This window comes from Calidris pugnax, unplaced genomic scaffold (assembly GCF_001431845.1).
Source record: "Calidris pugnax isolate Ruff unplaced genomic scaffold, ASM143184v1 scaffold21, whole genome shotgun sequence".
In the NCBI taxonomy this organism is placed as follows: Eukaryota; Metazoa; Chordata; class Aves; order Charadriiformes; family Scolopacidae; genus Calidris; species Calidris pugnax.
In genome coordinates this window covers 3,633,644-3,654,310 of record NW_015090770.1, presented here as the reverse complement: position 1 = coordinate 3,654,310, position 20,667 = coordinate 3,633,644, and the positions used below count along the sequence as shown (strand labels likewise).

The 20,667-nt window shown below is 43.4% G+C and overlaps 1 protein-coding gene across 1 annotated transcript in view; it reads left to right on the top strand.

Annotated features, from left to right (window-relative positions):
- The first annotated feature begins 828 nt into the window (after positions 1 to 828).
- Positions 829 to 20,667, top strand: part of PDIA5 (protein disulfide isomerase family A member 5) — a 93,310-nt gene continuing 73,471 nt past the window's right edge. Inside the window, exons 1-4 of the mRNA XM_014940273.1 lie at positions 829 to 962; positions 4,135 to 4,222; positions 18,161 to 18,244; positions 19,002 to 19,047. Coding sequence (XP_014795759.1) covers positions 18,192 to 18,244; positions 19,002 to 19,047 — 99 coding nt within the window. The 5' untranslated portion in view covers positions 829 to 962; positions 4,135 to 4,222; positions 18,161 to 18,191. The remainder of the gene's footprint in view (positions 963 to 4,134; positions 4,223 to 18,160; positions 18,245 to 19,001; positions 19,048 to 20,667) is intronic.

Genomic DNA, 20,667 nt, shown 5'->3' with positions numbered 1-20,667 from the left:
TTACTTTATTGTAGGATAAAAGAAAGTTGTGATTTAAATAGACCAAAAGACACAACAAAAAATAATTTATTTGCATAGATACAGGACTGAGGTGCAGAGAGATTAAATGCTGTGCCTTCCATGTGGCCAGTGGAAGCCAAACTTGATCTTGTGGCAAAGGCACTGGTGTGTGTGTGGTACCGTATGGCCAGTGGGAAACACAAGCCCTGTTCCACTTTGGGAGGGTGGGTGGGGGAGAGGGGGTTGTGGTTAGTGCTGTAATGCAGATGCTGGGTTATTTGCAAGTTATGTTTTCATTTCCTTCATCTTCTCTGTGTCAGCGTGGGTTAGTTATTTTAGCTTCATGGCTCTCACTGTCATCTTTGGGATGTCAGAGTACTTGACTGAGTTTGCAGCATATTCTGAGATCTAGGGACAGGAGTGTTCTTGAAGTGGTATTTGCTGCTTCTCTTGTTACAGTATATTAAATTTACATAAGAATTTTTATCTGATTATCTGACTAGGGAAAAAACTTTTAAAGGGGGTGGCTTCTTAACTAAACCCATATTTCTTGATGTGCTTATCTTTCCATTTAAGGACGCTTGCTGGGCGTGGTATTGGTCCAGTTTCAATAAGCCATGTGTATGGCTTTTTTTTTTTTTATAAAACCTTTTGTTTTGTTTTTTTTTTTTTTTTTTTTTTTTTGGCTTTTGCTGATCAAATTGATGTGATAGTTTATTTAAGGCTGCATATTCCAAGATTATGGGAAAGGGTCGAGGCAATTTCAAAAGCACTTTGTATTTTATTTCTCAGCATGGAAGCTGTTACTCATATTTCTGGCTTTGTGTTTCTGTAGGCATTCTTGCCGGCGCTTGTGTACTCGTTGAAGGTGTCTCCACTCATAGAAAAAATAAATGACCACAAGGATTTTAAGAAGCTTCTCAGGACACGGAATAACGTACTAGTGCTGTATTCCAAATCTGGTAAGTTCTCCTTTTTCTTTTCTTTTTTTTTTTTTTTTTTTTTTTTTTTTTTTCTCTCTATCACAGCTCTTTGTCTCTTTGTGCCCGGAAGGTGTGTGCATTTCAACATCTGTGTGCATGTTCAGATGACTAAGCTCTTTGCCCTTGCTTGCTCTCTGTTCATTGTTGCCTTATGTGACTGTGAGGTGCTTCTACGTGACTACAAGGGCTTCTTTGGGACCGGTGTCTGTTGTTCTAATGCAGAGGCTCCTGATGTTTCAAGGTTGGAGTCATCTTAATTTGGTTTTCTAGTTGCTCTGTCACAGTGGCAAAAATGTACTTTATTCTGGCTTCATCTCTGAAAACTGGCTGCTCATAATAGCTATCAGCCAGAGCTTTCTGGTGTGTTTATCACAGTAGTTTGCAAGTTTCGATTTCCTGGTGACACTGAAAGGCTTAATGAATAGTTACAGTCCTGAAATCAATCCATCTTTGCTTCTGACAGCTTTGAGTGTGCCATGGTTGTCTTTCAACTTTAATTAACAAAATATAAAAATAAAAAATGAGCTGCTTGTGTAAGAGGGAGAAGTGACTCATTTCACATCATGCCACCTGTCCCCTTGAATCTCCCTTTGCAGTGCTTGCTCTCATTCATGCTCTCCTTCTTGGCTGTTCACTCACATCTTACCTGTCTGCTCTTCCTTTTGCTCCCTTCTGCTGTACCTTTTTTTCCTTTGTTGCCTTGTTTGTTTTGGTGTGGTTTTTTGTGTGACACCATGTAAAACGAAGAAAGAACCTTCAAGCTACATACATGAGTGCAGAATGCTGTTGTGGATATGGAAGTCATTGGACAGCAAGAAATAAAATGTGTCACTTAGCTGATTTTTCTTAGTGCTGCATTGTTTTTGTTGGTGCTTTCTTTCCTACAGGCAAGCGATACAAGATAATGCTTTCTTTGGGGGTTGGGTTCCCCCTTTCTGACCTGTTGCAAAGATTTTACTCCAGTTGAATACAGTGATGTATGTGGTGTTGCGCTGGGTTTATAGTGGGGCAAATTGGAGCAGTATGTGGTAACCCAGTATCCCCCCTCTCCCTTCCCTTGCCCCCCCAGTATCAGAGAATTTTGCAGACAACAGTGTGCAGGTGCTGGGATAATTAACTGTTTCCTAACGATATGGTTATTCTGAAACACTGTGCCTTAATTTTTGTTAAAATATTTGTCTTTTACTATAGTGAGGGACTTTGAGCACTCAAACTTGGCCAAAAGGTTTTGTAGTAACAGGTTCAAAGTGAAAGTCATAAAAGAGTTTCTAATGCTTTTGATTTTGAAAGGAACACTTTAGATAAAAAAGACATCTGTATTATTCAGCTTTGTAAAGGGAAAATTTTCCTTTTACGCTTAATATTTTAAGTGGTGGTTGCTTTCATTTTCAGAAGTACAACCAGAATGTTTCAGCTCTGACACTCATCAAATAAATGTTGCCCTATGGGCATTGTTCAAAAGTGGTGTTGTGGAGATCTCTTTTTTTCTGTTTTTGTTATTTAATTGGTTGGTTTTAGCAGTCTAAAGCATTGCATGCAGAGCTGACTGTGGGATTAATGTTTCTTCCTAGTACAGTGATCCTTGCATAATTAGAAATCTCTTGCCTAACTGTCACCCAGAAAGAGGGGTGGGGAAAAAAAAAGGTAGGAATTTGGAGGTGCAATTCTAATGCCAGATATACGCCCCCCCAGCTGTGACGAGATGTTGGCCAGCATCTGATTGTAGTCCTGGAATAAAGGCTTTGCTTCTTAGCTGAGCGAAACTAGATGAGTATTTCTGTCTCATGCAGGAAGCTCCCTGGTTTCAGGAGATATCCTCGTTTACAGGAGATGTTTAGTTTACCCTATTGGCTGGGTATCCTGCCAGGGCTGCTCAACTAGCGAGTCTTCTGGGACAAGTGTTTGTCAAACTGTTTCACTCTAAGGACACGTGAAGATTCCCCCATGTATCTACGTTCCTGTGTTGGAGAGAGGTGGCAGTTGCGTGTTACCAATACTTGGGGGTAGGAGAGTTTCTTGAGAGCTAACGTGTGTGGGCTGGCATCTCTCATGGCATCAGGCCCAAGCAAAGGCTGTCGAATACAAAGAAGCTGTTTCTGGCTCAGGGGATTGTTGAGATAAAAATTGTGAAGGCTTAGAGATTATTTGAGGGGTCTGTCACTACCCGCTGGCTCTACTTGTCTACTCTGACGTATATAGCCTTCACTTGCTCAAATGTTGGAGACAAGATACTGGTCTATAGCAGCATTCGGTCTGACCCAATATAGCTGTTCTTGTATTCAATTGGTTGACGTAGTTGTGGAGCAGCAGCAGCTTAAATAGATCTGGAAGAGCCTCTGGTTTCTATTTGCTATTTATCAAGGCAGGAAACGGTTTCTGTTAGATTTTTTGGGGAATTGAATTTTTTGGGCTCTTGTTTGAACCTCTGCAGTTTTCTGTCCCAAGCTCTTGTCCCATTTTCCTGCTGTGTTTATTTTTAATACCATTTATAAGACTGTTTTGGAATGGAAGTGTTTTGCAAAATCTACACATGTGGCATGGCATTATAAAAATCTCAGTTGGGCATTTATAATACAGCCAGTTCTTGGAAGGACCTTTTCTGGGTGCTTTCTGCTAATAGATTTGAGCTTCTCATGACTGTTGGTTTGGATATCTCCCAGGGTTATTATGAGAGTAACAGTGTGTTATTTTCTGTGTATAATGGGTAGAATTGAGGCAGGCAGAGATGCGGAATGACTTGCCCTTACAGCTAATAAAGGTCCTGCGTGAAGTTGCTCTAATTAGCAGGCAGTGGTACAAACTGGTTAAGGCCCAGCCACAGGAAAAAGACAGTGTTGGGATGGAAGCTGGTTTGCAGGAGAGGACACAGAATAGCTCCATAAATGTAGGTCAGGGAGTGTGCCTGGAGGTACGAATTTCAGCATGTTGGTTAAGGGGGGTGGAGGGAAGGAGCCACCCAACTTCAGCTGGGGCCAGCATTCCTTCTAGTTTACAGAAGGTTTTACTGATCCCTCTCTTACTGGTTTCTTCAAATTAGAAAAAATGTTCTTCCAGTGCTTCAGAACAAAGGAATGCACCATTGTGTTTTTCTATGCAGAATAATAATGCTGTTGTTGATTTATTTTTATTATCATTTTATTTTGTTTTCCAGCTGCTGCTGCAGAAAGCTCACTCAGGTTACTGTCCAGTGTGGCCCAGGAGGTGAAAGGACGAGGTACTATAAGCTGGATAGACTGCGGGTATGTCTCACACTCTTTTTCTCCTTTTCTCCCCTCTCCCCTTTTAGCTTTTATTGCTGACTTAGCTTTTTTGATGGCTCTGAAACTTATTGCCTGTAATTGAACTCATATCATTCTCTGTAGTTTCTTCATAGCTGTAGGGAGCCTGCATCTTAGCATCCTCCCTGCCTTCGCACCAATGGTGGGGAATCATTTTTTCCTTATGGCTGTTGTCACTTCTTCTCTGACAGTGTGTTTTTCAGCCTGAAGCTGGAGATAACAGCTAGCATTGCCCTTTCATGGTGGGGGGGACACGTAGCATGGAAACTCTGGCTGCTCTGGCTTTCCCACAAACTGGGGGGGAGAAGGAAGAAGGAATCCCACACGTTGTGCTTCAGCTGGAGGGGAAAGCAGTTCTGCTCCGACAGTAAATGTTGTACGAGCAGTAGTGCTGTTTGCTTGGTTTTGAAGCGTCAACACATTTCTCAATAAAATATGCTTTATTTTAAAGAACTTCCTCTGGGCTTGTGTAGGCTCATGGCAATTTTTAATGTGAAGGCAGGGAAACTTGTTTTTGTAAGTAGTTGCTTGTGTGAGGAGGAACGAACAGGTGTATACTTTCTGGTTTGCAGATGTGAAAGCCTCCACTGTGGTTCTACTCAGTGACGTGTTGCCTGTGGTTTTAGGTTGTGTATTGTAGTGCCTCTGTCTCTGCAGCTTTGAGAGCTTTGTCTGCAGGTGGCAAATTCCCCTTCCTGTGCTGCAGAGAACAGCTTGCTGCCTACCTGTGTGTTTGGGTGGATTGCCACGGTGTCAACAAATTGTACACTGTGCACAAATCTAAGTCAGCTCTGAAAATCTCATGGCTCCCTTAAAATTATACTTCTGAAACCAACCTCTATCCATCAAGCAGTGACCCAGAATAAATCACTGGTAAATCAAAGTTAAGGGGCTTTTGTTGGTTAACCTGTCTTGCTCTCCCTCTGCCACCAGGCAGGTATCTCTCCCATGGAGTCCTCTGCCTTCTGTTTGCATGCTGCTTGCCTTGTCCAAGTGCACAGACACTTTCGTCTCTGCCCAACTGATGGGGACAGTGTTCCAAGTCACCTGCTGGCAGAGATCAGGGCTGCTCCTCAGAGCTCGGTGAAGCCTGTACCATTTCCCACCTGCTGAAAAGCCAGCAAATAAAATGCATTGACCCCAGTGAGGAGAAGGTCGCGTGGAGATCAGGCATACCTCTGAAATCCAGTCTCCTTTTCTAATGAAACTATTGGTGAACAATTTTTAATTGTCAGTAATGATGGCTAGCAAATAGGATACTGGGATAGCTTCTTAGCTTTAGTTTCTAATCATCCCTGTTTGTGACTGTGGAGTGGTCACTACCTTTTTATGTCTTCTGTTTCCCTCTTGTTTTAGGCTACCTCTATGTTGAGGGACTTGCTGCTTACTTTGTGTGTGTACACATGGCACGTGTGTACAACTGCTGGAATGATGAGGCTGTTCATCTAGCCCTTCAAAAAGCTGCTATAATACAGCTAAGCAATAACCATCTCCGAGATTTATTTTAGTTCTGGGTTGGGGAAGGAAAGATTCAGTGTTTAGGACTTCAATTTGAAATCTGGGGAGGTTTTGGCACTCGGTTCAATGGAGAGGTCTCTGCTTCTGAGTTTGTAAGTGATGGTGATGGGGAGGGAAATGTGTTTGGTTTTTGCTGTAAAATAAACTTCAATTCATCAAACCCTAATATGCTCTCCCTTTCCAAACATTGTCATCTAAACCAAGCTTTGTTATGGACCTTACTTGAAATAAATGTATTTTAAAGTCTCCAAGTCACGCTTTAATACATTTCATAGGAAGCCTGGTACTTACAGTGCCTTTCCTCTGACTGTGGTGGGGAAATATTTAAGTTAAGCTTCCTATTTGTAATGAAAGGCGAGTTATTCCCAGAGAGTGAAACAGCCTGATGAAGGTTATGCTGTAAGAGGTTGGGAGAGCTGGGAATAGATTTGTAGGTTCCCAGAACTTGCTTTGATGCCAGTAATATCACAATCAGATTGCCATTTGCCGAGTGACAGACAATGGACGGGGTGCTGTAACATGGCAATTGCTGCAATTCTCTTCGAAGATTGAGCAGCCCTTCCTTTCAGATCACTCATTTGGGAAGAACCTGGAAAAAAATAGATGATCTGTCCAACTGTAGCTGGGTATTTGTCAGAGATGTCTATTCTATCCCTCCCTCCTGCAGAAGGGATGTCATAACTGAGTTTGTGAACTTGCCTCCTGGGGCAAGGTGAGCTGCAAGACTGGCTTGTGGCAAAGGAGGTCTTGATGCATGCAAAAAAAACCCAAACCACAAAACCTCAAACAAACAGTTTGAGCCTGAACCAAGTTTTGTTGGTCTGCTTGTTAAATCTTTAAGGCATTCTGAAACCAATCTTGTAGGTAACTTTTAAACGTTTTTTTGTTTGTGTTTGTTTTTTTTTTTTTTCCTGGAAATCTTTTTCCCTTATTAATTTTTATTTTTTTTTGCTGCCTATGCAGGTGGCTACAAACTGCTGCCCACCTGATTGCAGTGATGATATGAGAGAGGCTGCAGTAATGCTGTCTGCCACTGGTCACAAAGGGCCGGTTGAAGGACCTGGACAGCTGAGTCCTACCAGAATTGCTCCAGCCATTCTCCCGCTGCGCGTATGCTGCGAGGCTTATTTGCAAGTCTTCATACTGAAACAAACAGCGCACAGATGCGGGGATATTTACAGCACAGGCTCAATTTGTTTTACAAATATTGACAAGAAATGGCTTGTTTGGCAGCAATATTTAGCGGGGAATTTTGGCTTCGCTCTTCACATCCCTCTGTAGCGGACTTCTTTGCCTTCAGATCCAAGCATTGGCAAGGCTGGCTCACATGCGGAGTTGTGGTTTGTGTCTCTGCTTCCCTGTGGCGATGACAGCAATCTCTTTCTTTTCTTTTTCTTCATTGGTGGTGCTTTTTTTTTTTTCTTTCTTGTCATTCCCCTTCTTCCCCTCGTTTTCAGGAGAAAGCAAGAACATACTGCTCCACTGATGAAAACCGTTACGGGTTGGCGAGGTCATAGATTCATGGAATGGTTAGAGTTGGAAGGTCCTGGCAGTGTGTTCTGTGTTTGGCAGAGCGGAGGGGAGTGTGCAGGTTTGTGGCTGGAGGCGGGCTGCTGGAATTGCTGGTTTACGTGGAAACCACGCTCCTTGGCCTCAGCTTTCGTTAGGTCTGTGGTGTGAGACAGAGGTTAGACTTGAGCTTTCAGTTCCAGGTTGAGGGAGGTTAGTTTTTCCAGCATAACGTGGGGAAATACTTGGGTTTCTTGCTGAGGCTGTTGGCGTGGAGGAGAATAGGTTGGTGCTTTGTTTGTCACTTTAGGGCAAGACAGCACAGATCTCCAGAGTTCCTGGGCTTAGGAGATGTAAAGCTGGGAAGTGCCAGGGACCTGCCTTTCCTGCACAATCAGGCTCACTCGTGTTAAGTGCAATGCTGGAGCAGGGCCATGCTGAGCACAACGCGCCCAGGGATGCCCCTGTGTGCAGTATTGGCAGATAAGGTCCTGGTTCACAGGAGACACCAATCAGTTTGTGTAGGCAGATGGATGCCTCGTGCTAGAGATGAGGGGACAGCACGACAATTGATGGCAGCGTTGAAGTGGTCACTGTTTGCTCCTGTGTGCTGAGAGAGCATATGTGGCTCTGCACGCAATTAAACATGAATTTCATATTTATTTTCAATTAAACAGTATTTCACTTGTGAATAAAAGACCCACAAATGATGTGGCAAAAATATGTTTTACTCTACCCTTTCTGTGTTTTAATTAGAAGTCCTTGGTGAGGCATTTGATGCTGAATGAACAGTGATGTGAGAGATGACAGAATATTGAATTAATAATGCCTGGTAAAATGCAGTCTTCAGTGTGGTGGCTACTCTTTGTTGCTGTCCGTTTGAACAGAGTGCTTTCTGCTAACTTTCATTTTTTTCCTTCCTGTAATACCTGGTGTTTTGCAGGGGTAGAGCACAATTTTGTGGGTTGGTAAATCTTCAGAGTGTCCCAGAGTTTGATGAGTTGTCTTAGGAGCAAATCTTTTGAGACTTGTATTTGGGGAGATGCCACATTAATAGAAGCTGAGAGTCCCAGCTTCTGTTTCTGACTCTGTGAATGATTCACTTGTTACTTTTTGCTGTTTAAAAAAGGTGTATCTCTCTTCCAGGCAGCTGGTTAAATATTGCTTGATTTGTTAGTCAATGTTTATAAAGAGTTTGGAGAACTTTGAAAGGAAAAACACTACAGCAGCACGAATGAGTGCTCTTCATTTAGTGTGTTCAGATGCTATTGGGATGGGCAGGTGAGCAAGCAGAGGGTTGGGTTATTGAGTTATTTTTGGTAGTAGGCTGATGGAAATTTTGGAAATGGAAGGGCTTCATAGGGAGTTGAAAGCTTAAGGTGTCTGCAAAAAGGAAAATGTCCTTTTGTGCCATCTCACAGTCTGGCTGCTGCTGACGACTCTAACAGCAGGCTGGGGTGCAGTGGAGCTGGTGTGTGCTGCACAGGCAGACAGAGGGTCAGGGTGTGTGTCACAGAGCCTCTGCGTCCCCATCATCTCCCTAAACCTCACTCTTTGGAGACACGGTACCCCTGGAGCTAAGCACTGATGTGGTTAAGTAAAAGAGGTGATCTGTGAAAAATAGGCACTCCTAGAAAATGCTTATATTGGCAAGTAAAAGTTACAAGGTGATGGGCCACAGAACCGAATAAGATGGAATTACTGCTTGAGTGAAAGATGAAATTGTTGTTGCTTGTCTTTAAAGCAAAGCTCCAGTCCCAGTTTGTGATGCCCCAAGGTCTGGTTTTGAAGAATAATCATTATGAAGTTATCCTCTAGCCTTCTTGAGTAGGTTTTGTGATATATCGTGGGGTAGCCAAGGACTGATGTTACTTGGAAGAGTGTAACTAGTTTGGATAAAGTGGAGAGAAAGTGAAATGGCTTTGTTGAAGAGAAGGAAACGTTTGGCAGGTTATAAAATACATTGTGGTCAGGCGCAGCTTTGAGGAGGTAGCAGAAGAGGTTGAAACTAGCTCTTTCCATCCTGAATCTGATTTAGAGAACACTCCTGGGTTTTCCTGTTACTGAGTTGTCTTGAGTTTTTTATTGACTATAACTCCTGCCCAATTTTGAACTGTTATTTTCAAAAAAGCACCCATCTCTTTGGCTCTGGGTAATTATTCTTTGCTCAAACTTGCATGGTTCCCTTTACTGTAGGTCCCAAACATAAACAAAGCTGTGTGATTTCCATCTGCTGTCATAGCGCGTGTGCTTGGCTTTAGCACATCAGACTGCCAGGAAGAGGAAATGCCATCTGGTTACAATGTCTGACTAATTTTTGGTTGGTTTTAATCCTACTTTTTCTGCTTTTGTGTATCATTCTTGTAGTCCCGTTTTTGTGTCCTATGCTTCATTCTTGTAGCCCCCACCCCCAACAATTACTTGTTATTATTGCAATCCCATGACACTTAGCATAGAGGTAAAACCATAATCTGGCTGGTAAAGTAACTATTTCAAGGCTATGCATCTAAGAATGTGCTGGTTCATGAGAGAGCCGAATTGAATGAGTCTTTTTTATGGGATTTCCCCCAGTTTGCATGTTTATCTGCATTTTAGATGAAATCTTCCTTCCCAAATTTCTAGTTTCCTAATGGTTCAATACAGAAAGGCTTTACCTGTACATGCAATCATAAATTAATTTGTTTAATGCCTTGAAATAGCAGAGAGGAATTTCAGAAAAAAGGCTACTGGTACAGATGGCTCGAAGTGTCATTTTGCTCTTTAGTTTTTACTTTCACTGCTATAAAGCTGATCAGAAGTAGGGTTTATTTAAGAGAATAAGTCTACTCATCTTCCTTCCTTGTAGTTGAATTTTAAAGCCAATAAAAAGCTTTGAAATACAAATAAAAACGACTACATCTAATGGAGAGAGAAAAAAGGAAAAAGAAAAGAATGCCGCTCTGGCACTGATGCGACCTCTTCCATCCAAGTAGGTTTGCAGTGTCTGGGATTTCTGCCTTTTTCTGCAGTTGCCTTGAAGGTGAGGGATAGCAGCAGCTCAAGAGTAGATGGCACATCATGTTAGGTGCCAGCCTGGGGGAGGCAGCAGGGGCTCCATCCGCAGCTGGTCCAGGGGAGGTGAGCCAGGTGTCCATCAGGAACACTTGGTAAATGTAGTGATACTGACAACATGGTCCTTGCGTGGATGCAATTTACAAGGGCAAAGTGTGCATTTGCAGCATAGATTTTCAATACCTTCCTCCTGTCTCTGTCATAACCTGTCTGCGCGGTTAATGCTAATTCACATTAAAGCTCTTTTATTTTACTGTAAGAATGACCATGCAGGAAGTACTACGCCAGTCTGAAAAAAATTTCCTTTTTTTAAGTAAGCTCTCAGTTCCTAACATAAACCTATTTAGTCCGGTGTATTGCATTAAGTCAGAAATGCAGAGCATTTAACTAAAACCACTGTAGTGTTTCTATGTGTGCACCTGGGCTCGTGTCTCAGTTTCATCCTAACCATGGGTTTTGCAGAGAATTGCTCTTTAACTGTGAATCTTCAACATCACTGCTATCCTGACTAAAATGAAGAGTGAGATAAGTTTTAATGTAAAGTTACCTCAACTTTCCTGCATTCAATAGTTCATTTAAAACATCCTCTAGTATCCTCCAGGCCCATAGTGCAGCTAAAGGTCCTCAAACAGGTGTCAAGGGAACGGTACAACATGCTGCAGCGTCTGTGTGCTTGTGGGTGATCTGTTCAAAACCTGCCTTCACGGGCATCTTAGGTTAGCGTGAACTCAAAAAGAGAGTGGTAGCCGTCCTACATCCCAGGTTTAGGACAGTGTCCCCCTGTACCAGGTTGTGTGGGTTACAGGAGGGCTAGATGGGTCTGATGAGGAAAGCTGCTGCTTTGCGAAGACAGTTCGAGTGTTCGGCGTTTCTAGAAGTTCCTGCAAAGCCTTTGGTAGCTCCTGTGAATGTGTTCACCTTATTTCTATGCAGCTATGTGGGCTGCCGAGTGCCTCTTACTAATTTATATTTCCATGGAAAGTACCATTCATTATAATTTCTTGACTTTCTGCAGGGCTGGAGCTTATAATTTTTTCCTTTAATTGTTTTTGCTTGACGATACCTGTTACCTTTTTGTCTTAGGTTCCTTTCTACTCTTACACTCGCTCTTGCTTGCAGTGAGAATTAATTTCATGGGTTTTAATTTTCGGAAAATACTTCTTTTTAATCTCATTCCTATAGATTCCTGGCCTCTCTAATTGACTAATGGGCACAGGGAGTCATTTGTATTGGGTGATGAGTGGTGCTGGGTCTCCGCAGCACATGGATTATGTTGTTTGCATTCCTGGCACGTTCAAGGGGAGCATTTGGAGCAGAAGGCTGTGATTGCCTTGTTGGGTCACAGGGAGGCTTTTTGCTGTGTTCTAAGGGAGAAAACGAGGCCCTAAATTCAGATGAGACTCTGTCCTGTCAGTCTGCTAATCCTAATCTTTAATTCGTTCCAGTAGCACGTTTTCTGGTTTTGGTTTTCATATTCCCTTATCCCTTAAAAGATTCAAGTTTTTCATCCACTGCATTGTTTGAGTGGCTTGTTTGTTCTGTGCTATAGAAATCTGTTGCTTTTGTTACTTCTTTTATAAGATAATTTCCGTCAGGAACCTAGAACGGTGGTAAAATGTTGCTTTGTTTTTAAAGACAAATCTTATGTTTTAAGCTTCCTGTGCCGATTACTTCTGTGTCCTTCTCTCCTGGGTCCTGTTTCTATTTTGGTGCCTGCAGGTTCTTAAACCCCACTCAGGAGCATAGTATTGAAGTGCCTGTCTGCATGGAGAGCTGTGTATGGGCTTTCTGTTCCAGGAGATGTAAGCCATTACCATCCAGTGGCTGCTCAGCACAGCTCTTTGGAGAAGTGCTCTTGCAAGCTGGGCTGATGGTTTGAGAGGTGATTTTCTTAAAATTTTTCTTTTTCTTCTCTGATTTCAGATCTGTCTTGAGAGTGATACTGAAAGGTCTGGGATCATTAGAGAATATGAGGAGCCTGACAAATGTGACATATTCTCAGCAGCAGTAGTTGTGGCAGCAGCTGCCTCGGGCTGGGGGGAAGGAGCGAGGATGATGTGGAGGCAATGCCCGCAGTCTGGGAGGAGGAGAGGTTTTCAGGGGTTGGTCTGTTCTTATTTGGTCAGCAAAGGACAGAAACTGCTGCAGTGTAAATGGATCACACGGTCCTTGTTGGAGGGTGGGATTGAGGACTGCAAGCAGCATAGTCAAAATCCCATATTGTCCCCAACAATGGCTAATGAATTGCATTTTTGATTTTGAAAGCTTGTAGGAGCACATCTAACTACAACTGACTGTTAATGACTTCCTCTTTCAGATTAGGTTTGCAAGTGCAAATGTGGGTTTTATTTTTAGGTGGCTTGAGGAAATTTCTGGCGTTGACACCCCTTTTTGCTGCTTTTTGGGTCAGAAGCTCAATTAGTTGTTTGGCAGGATCTCAACTCCATGCTTTCTCAGATGTTCATCGGTCTGTTGTCTGGAGAGGGTATTCTATGGAAGGTAGCCAGAGGGCATTGCAGAGGCTGCGCATTGGGCTGGAAAACCCTGTTTGATAATTCACTTCTGAGGGCTGGTCTGAAATTGCAGTTGCACTTCCCTGAAGTTTAACTGGAGTTCTCTGTACGATGGTTTTCTCCATAATACAAAAGAATGAAAGCAATTAAATAACAGAAGCAATAGTGAGAGCGTGTGCTGGTAATAAGATGACAGCTTTGACTGGTACCTTCCAAAGTTTTTTCTGGTGTTGGGAAGTTTGCTTTGTAGGCAGCCCTGCTTCTGCTCTGCCATATTGTCCTGCTCTCCTTCTTACCTACTCAGTCTTGTCTCTTCCAGCTGTTGGGACAGTGACAGTGTTTGTCTGTACAGCCACTGATACGATAGAGCCTCCATTGCATCAGAGTCAACAGGCACAACTGTGATGTAAGGGACTGCTGAAGTGTAATTTATGTGGATTGTTGAGCCCTGTTTCAGACTGAGAGATGCAGAGGGTAGGAGAGATAAAATCTGTTTACAGATTGTGAGGTCTGTGGTTCACATGTGGTTACGTGATATGCTGATAGAGGGGTGAGAGAGTTTTTGTGCAGGCAGATACTGTAGGCAGGGATGAAAAAGAAGGCTGGGTCCAGTCTGTGTTGCAAAGGGTTAGTGGGTGCCTGTGGCATTGAAGTGGCGTGGCCACACAGCACACACTGCTATTACGTTGGCAGCTGGAGATGTGAACTTTCTTTGGATGGCATTTTTGTCATTTCCTAAGAGGGGATTTGACAGTCGTTCCAGAGCCTTCTTCCCCAGAGGCTGATGTCATTGTAGGGCTGTTTACCCTGCTTGATGAGAAGCCAATGGGCAGCATTATGTGATAAGGGAAATAATTAGGGAGCTGCAGAAGATCTTATTATTTGTGCTCATGAGAGAGGATGGTGCTGAGGATCTTAGTCTTAGTCTGTTGCCTTCAGGACCTGCCAGGACAACATTTAAATTCACCCCAAGGAGAATGTTTTGCACTGCCACCTCCATGCACCGTGTCCTACCTGGGATCCATCCAGCTCAGACTTGTTTTGTTGGTAGAAACCAATGTGGACTTACTGCAGCCAAACTTCTGGATCCTATTTTATGTTCCTCCTGTCTAGCTTTGTCCTCTGTTCTTTTTCGCTTCAAATTACCTTGACACATTGCTGCAAAAGTCTTTCTCTGGGTTTCTCCTGCCACTGGGGACTGCCATCGGTGTCTGTCACTGCTTCTCCATCCTTATGCTCGTGAGCTCCCAGGCCTGTGGGCAGCCCTGCACACGCAGAGCATCCCGCGCCACCCCTGAGGAACACCTGTGGGATGTCCCCTTCAGGTGCTGCCTTCAGTGGTGGTGAGTCAGAGGAGGTCAGATCTCCTTCACTTCTACTTCGCCCTCCTCCTGCCCTGGTAACAGCTGGCTGCCTGTGCAAAGTGATTATTCATGCATGCTAAGGCTGACAAGGGACCCCAGAGGTTTAGAGGGAGCACTCCAGTCAGGCTTCCTGCCAGCTCCATCGTAACCCCAAATGACAGAAGTGTCTCCCAGTGGAGAAGGTGGGGATGCGAATGGAAAGGGGTGAAGTATTCCTGTGATGCATGCTGTCTTTGTTGTTATTTAGACATCTTGCTTAGTTAGGTCAACTTGGATCTTTCATTTTATCGTCCTTTTTACCAAGCTGCCGTATGTCTTTGCTTCTCCAGCAAAGGAACATTTTGGACGCTGGTTTGGTTTCGTGGGAAGGGGGAACATGAGGAACGTGCCTGTGGGAGTGGAAGGAAGCTGTGCCATCGTGCCGCTTAAGGTTTGACCTTGCTACCACATAGACAGCTGCTGGTTAGGTCCTTTGTTGTATTGCAAATAGGTTGATGTTTTGGATGATTTCCCATGAAGATAAAGCTGGATGATTTGTAGGGCTGCCTGCAGGCAAAGCAGAGGTCCCTTCAGCAGTAACACTGGACCTGGAGGGTTCCAATTGCTCTGAAAGTGCACAAGGCAGCCAAGGATGACTGCTGGGAGGTGGGGACATCACTGGCCTCATCCTCCAACCAGTATTTCCTGTGCCTGGTGCCTTGTCTGGAGTGTCTTGGCCTGGGTGGTAGAGTATTGATTTTGGGGGTGGTTTCTGTCTTTTTAGGTTTTGGGGTTTTGGTGTGTTTTTTCCTTTTTTTATTTTTTTTCCTCTTCTAGTCTTTGTAACAAACTCTTACACTGCCTCTTCAAGTGCTATAATAAAATTGCAAAAAACAGAGTCCTAATTACCTCTCCCATATGAGAGTTGAGGAGCTCATCTTCAGAGAGAGGCTGTTGGCTGAGATCCAAAAGAGACAAATCTCAGAGCAGACACTGCATCTGTGTTGATATTTACTCTTATTAAAGATAATGGTCATTACCAAGTGCTATCAGAGCAGGTTGCTCTTTGCAGGTTATTTTTGTCTGGCTGTAAGTGAAAGCAGAAGGAAAAGCAGAACGGGTCCATCTCTGCCATTTCTGTATGTCTCATTTTCTGCCTTTTCCAAAGAATCATTAGTATAGCATCTGAGTTGGTGGGTCTGGCATGTGCAAAAATCTGCACTGATGCATGAAAAAATTACTGATACATATTTAGACACTTCCTATTCTGGGAATTTACTCCTCTTCCATCCCTTGCATCAGTGCAGATAGCTTGTATAAACAGACTGAACTCCCAATGCAGCGGCGCAGAGAATCTGCCCACTAAATGGTAAGAAACACACTGGAGTAAACTGCTGCTTTCTTTGCTGTGATAATGGATGTGCATTCAAGCAGCTATGTGAATCTCTACAAATGGAGCAATCCTGAAAGCAGGGCAGGTTTAGATCTTGTTTCCTTCTGATGGAACAGCTGCTCTTATCTTTCTTCTTTCAAATAGAAACTCATGCAAACAGAAAATGAATTGGTAGGAGTTGCTAGCTGTTTGCTTACAGGTACTTCAGTAGTAATGTTTTGTAGTGTTTCTCAACTATAAACCTTGCAGAACTTTTCTAAGGTAAGTATCTGGATCTCTAAATGACACATAAGGAACAATTAAACTTTTTTCCCTACATGGTTTGAAGTTACATCACACTGGTGGCAGAACTGGCAACAGAGTTGTCTTGATACCAATTCTGCTCCTGTATTGATGCCAGAACAATTGTGTGCACATGTTGGAGGTTGACAGAGCTGTAGCTGTAGGTAGGTTTCAGCATTACACTTGTTCAGATGGACCACCTAATGTTTGTTTTGGCGAGGCTGAGATGGCCACAAATACGTGTGTATTGTGGAAACATTTGGGAGTGTATAGAGGAGCATTTACAGGCGTTGACTGTGGTGTGGGCTGACTTTAGTTGGCTGTCTGGCAGTCATCTCCAGCAGAGCTACAAGGGCTTCTCAGTGCCTCTAGATCCATCTGGGGTAAGACGGAAGGATGATCTGAAACTGATGCTTCCTCCTGAGATCCCCTGACCTTCGAGTCACTTAGGGTTTAGCCCGTGGGACCATTGGAGGACTGCAGGTGAGAGACATCAGGATGTTTCTGGCCCCTGGGTTTGAGGTTACTGCAGGCTTTCTGTACAAACTCCACGCGGCAAACTGCCTTCTCAGCAAAAGTCCAAATCCAGGCTATTTGTTTCGTAATCTAGTTTTGTTACGAGGAGAGATGTTCATGTTATTCAATGATTTGATTTAGCTCCACCTTTCACTGCCATCTGGGGAAAACAAAGATGCGGCAGGCAACATGAAAATAACTGTCTTCTCAGGCTCAGATCTCCAGCCTCCTGGAGAAGCAACGAAAGAGTTTACAGGTTTCAATGACTAGCTTTGGCTATGATCTGAAACTGCAGAACTGACATGAATTCAGTTAAGAATCTTCAGATGAGCATGCTTCTATACGATTGGGACCACAGGTGCTCCTTCCTGGTGAGGTAGATGCATGTTTTGATAGTTCCCTAAAATGCTCATTCCCATCTTCAGCATGCTATTCTGATACTGATGCATGTGACCGTAGTGCCCCCTCCTCATTTCCATCTGCAATAAGCATTTGGGAAATTTCCACAAAGGCACACTCTTATCTGCAGCACACTATGAATTTACTGTTTGTTGTTCCTCACATTTGGAGAGAGGCAGCTGGAGAACATTGGGAGAATTAGCACTAGTGCTGGCACCAGCACTTAATTTGGTGGGGCTCTTGCAACCCTTGCATCTTGGTGTCTCTAATGTGTCTCTAATCAGTTTAAACTTGATGGGTTTTCAGTGTTTTCATTTTCTAAATTGATTTATTTGTGTAAAAGGTACAAGTTGTCCTCTGTTGGGAACAAGTTTCCAAGCTTTTTAATCTTGCAGTTTGTCAATGCAAAGAGTAGTCTTGTCAGTGTGAATCATCCTCTTTTCTTTGTAGTTGTACCGTGTCACTCGCCTCCCCAGGTCTTTGGCTAACTTCTTATTCACTTCAGCTTTAAGTATCCTTATAGCTTCACTTCTACATATTCTAGGACAGCAGTTAGGCCATGAAGACCCTTTACCTGCCCACCTAAGCAAATATATATGCAGTTTTCCCCCATAACCCTTCCCTCTTCTTCAGCTCAGGCTAGTGTGGTGCTGGAAGTGATTCATTCTTGTTCAGTTTGAAAACCACTTCCGGCGGGTCTATTTGCTGTTTCATGCCTCCTCCTTCATTCAGGAGCTGTGACAGATGGTCGTTACCTTCAGTTGCTGGGTTTGGCTCCAGAACATGTTCCTCATACCTAGAGTGAATGGGGTTGCTGGGCTTGGAGCTCCAAAATTTGAATTGGTTTTTGTTTTGTGTAGGACCTTCCTAAGGCTAGCCACTGATGATCTGGGCTTGGAGATACCATGAAGATGTTTCTTTTTGGTTTTGAGTTATCTTCTGCCAGATGTAAAAGCTCACCTGCTCTTTCTCTGTGAATCTTTTCACAAACAGTGCTCTTTGATCACTGCACTGACAGTAACACGGTCTTTTTGAAAACTTGACTTCCTAAATTTTATGTTAATCCCTTGGACAGAAGGTCTGCTGAGGTACTTGGACATGCTAGAGTGGGCTGCTTTTCTACTGGTTAGGGGCTGGTTTTGGAATGTGGTTTTCACACAGTTCACTGTGTCCTGATCAAGCAAATGGAGAAATCAAATTGGCTATAATGCAGCTTTCCACAATGCTTGTCCCACAAACTTAGCTGAGCAGCTTCCAAATTACTGTTAGTTGCAACTAACTGCTGATGAGGAAGCACAGCAATGACTTTTCAGAACTGAATGCATTTGATTTCCTTTCTTGTAACCATTTTTCTTCCAATATGTGTTTTTTGCAGTGATTCTGAAAGCCGAAAATTATGCAAGAAGATGAAAGTAGATCCTAATTCAAAGGAGAACGGAGTGGAATTACTCCATTATAAGTGAGTGCTGGGCTGGGATTTGTAGTTCCTAATTGTTGATGCCCCTGTTAGGACCATTCATTCTCCTTGCAGCTCCATATTGCTGCAGCATGAAGACTTATTTTTATCCTTTGACATGTGACATTGATTGCTGTTTCTTCATTTTTCAAGCATGTGTTGTGACAGAAGTTGAGATAAATTTATTGTGTTGTTTGATATAGTGCACTAAAAGCACGAGCTGGCCCCAGAAGAGGTGCCCAATGGACCAAAACTACCCAGCACACAGGGCTGATGCCTGAGATTTAAGCTTTCTTACTTTCTCTGTCACGTGCCCGTTGGCATGTGCCTTGGGCAAGTTGCTTTACCTCTCTGTGCTTGCTGTTCTACCTTGAGATAGTACTTTGTAAAGTAAGTGGAGAAAGGCAAGTGTAGTGAGACAGCAGGAGATTTTCTTCCTGGAAATAATAGGAGTGGGAGTATTGTTAAGTGTAAGAGACACCAAGCAGCTGCATCTCCATCTCCAAAGATCATGCTTTAGTAAATATTCTTGTTAAAGTGTCACGGAGGAAATTATTTACTAGAAATCTGTTTGCTTTACATTCTGTTTTGCACTCTCCCTTTTTCCTTACTTTTTTTTTTTCCCCTTAAACTACTGTACTGTAAATTCTACTTAATTCTGTGGCTTAATTCTGGTTATTGAGAAGTGAGGAAGGGTACTTATATGATTTATAGCAACATTACTGTAAGTTAACACTATTCCCCACTCCTTGTTCAACAGGGACGGTGCATTTCATACTGAATATAACAGAGCGGTCACATTGAAGGTAAATTTAAATATTTGATTATTATTATTTTGGTTTTGCTAGGTATGGGGGAGACATTGGTGGATTAAAAACAGGTGTTGGTACTTTTTTATGCTGAAGGCATGAAAGGGAGGGGGTTAATCTTCATAAACAGCTGTCAGAATGACCTAAAGGTTTTTGTGTGTGTATGCATCTGCCAACCACAGATCCAGGAAAATTGTGTATTATTAAAAAGACTGAACCCATGTTGAACTGTAATGTAAATTGTGAGTTACCTTGCAGGCTTGTAACAAATAGGGATTTTCTCATTTTGATTACAAGGTGCTATTAATGGCAGTATAACTAAGTATTAGCTGATAATGCATTTTGATAAGGAGCTCTCTGAGGTTTTTAGGTTGTGTGTTTATAAACTTTAAAGAGAGCTGAGTGACCTTATCTTTTATTGGATTATGGAACTGCAGTTCCTATGGATGTGCCCTGAGTGCAGCAGGGATAAAATGACCTTCCTTATTCTCCTGCAAACCTTGACACAGAGCAACAATGGGGAATGGAAGGAAGAAGACATGAAATGTGAAACGAATGTGTAGTTCTTGATGATTGTGGAAATGGTGGACTAGAAGCACAGTAAGCAGGCTAAAGGCGTGCAGCCTTCCTCTACGAAGCCCTGGTAAAGCACTGGGAGTATCCTCACGTGAGGCTGCAGCCCTGCGATGGCTTGGCTTCCAGAAGTGACTTCTGTTCACCTCTGCCCAGTTTCCATTTCTCTTCCTCTTCCAGCAAACTCGGGCTCTGCACCATTGTTGGTCTCATGGAGGCTTGATGACACCTCCTCAGGCTGACATCATTACTTTTACTTCCCCTTTTTGGCTTCTTCAGGGGTTTGGCCCAGGATAGAGGAAAGTTGTGTGAGATGCTTCATGAACCTGAGTGAGTCAGAATGGCCGTTCCTGAGTGTGCTTGCTCTGGACCTTCCAGAGTTGTTGTGAGGTAGCTGATGGGGGGGGACTGTTTTGGAAGTGCACCCTGGCTTGAATCAGCCATTCAGCCTGTGCTTGGGGTGGTCATGCAGGATTAGCTGGGGAGAGCAGAGTAGGACTGTGTATCTTCCTATCTCCTGCAGTGGAAAACCTGCCCTACACTCAAAGGGCAATGCTAGATACCCTGCCCAGTCAGCGAGTACCTGAGGCTTCTGCTGTACTTCTTAAGGAAACACACCTGCTGATTTATTTTTTATTATTTTTTTTTCCCCTCTGGGGGTGGGGTGTGTAAGGAAGGCTTGTTAGTTGCCTAAATTTGGGTGGTTTGAACAGTGAATGCTGACATGTCTTTCCTGCCCTCCATAAAATGCTGCCACCAGGAATTGGTGCTGTGACTCTTCCTTACAGACTAAATCAATGGGGAAGCACTTGCTGCAGAGCCCCAGGGAGTGCTGGGCTGAGAGGCAATCATAGCACAACAGGAACCATACCATTTATTCCTTCAGTTGCTGTTTTGTGATGAGCATTTCCCCCTTCACTTCTGCCCTGCCTGCTGGGGAGAAGGAAGCAGCATCCCGTGGACAGAGATGTGGGATTCTGGTGCGGGTGGAAGAGGGGTTTTGAAGCTCCCTCGCTCTAGACCTCTAGTCTTTCTTCATTTGAC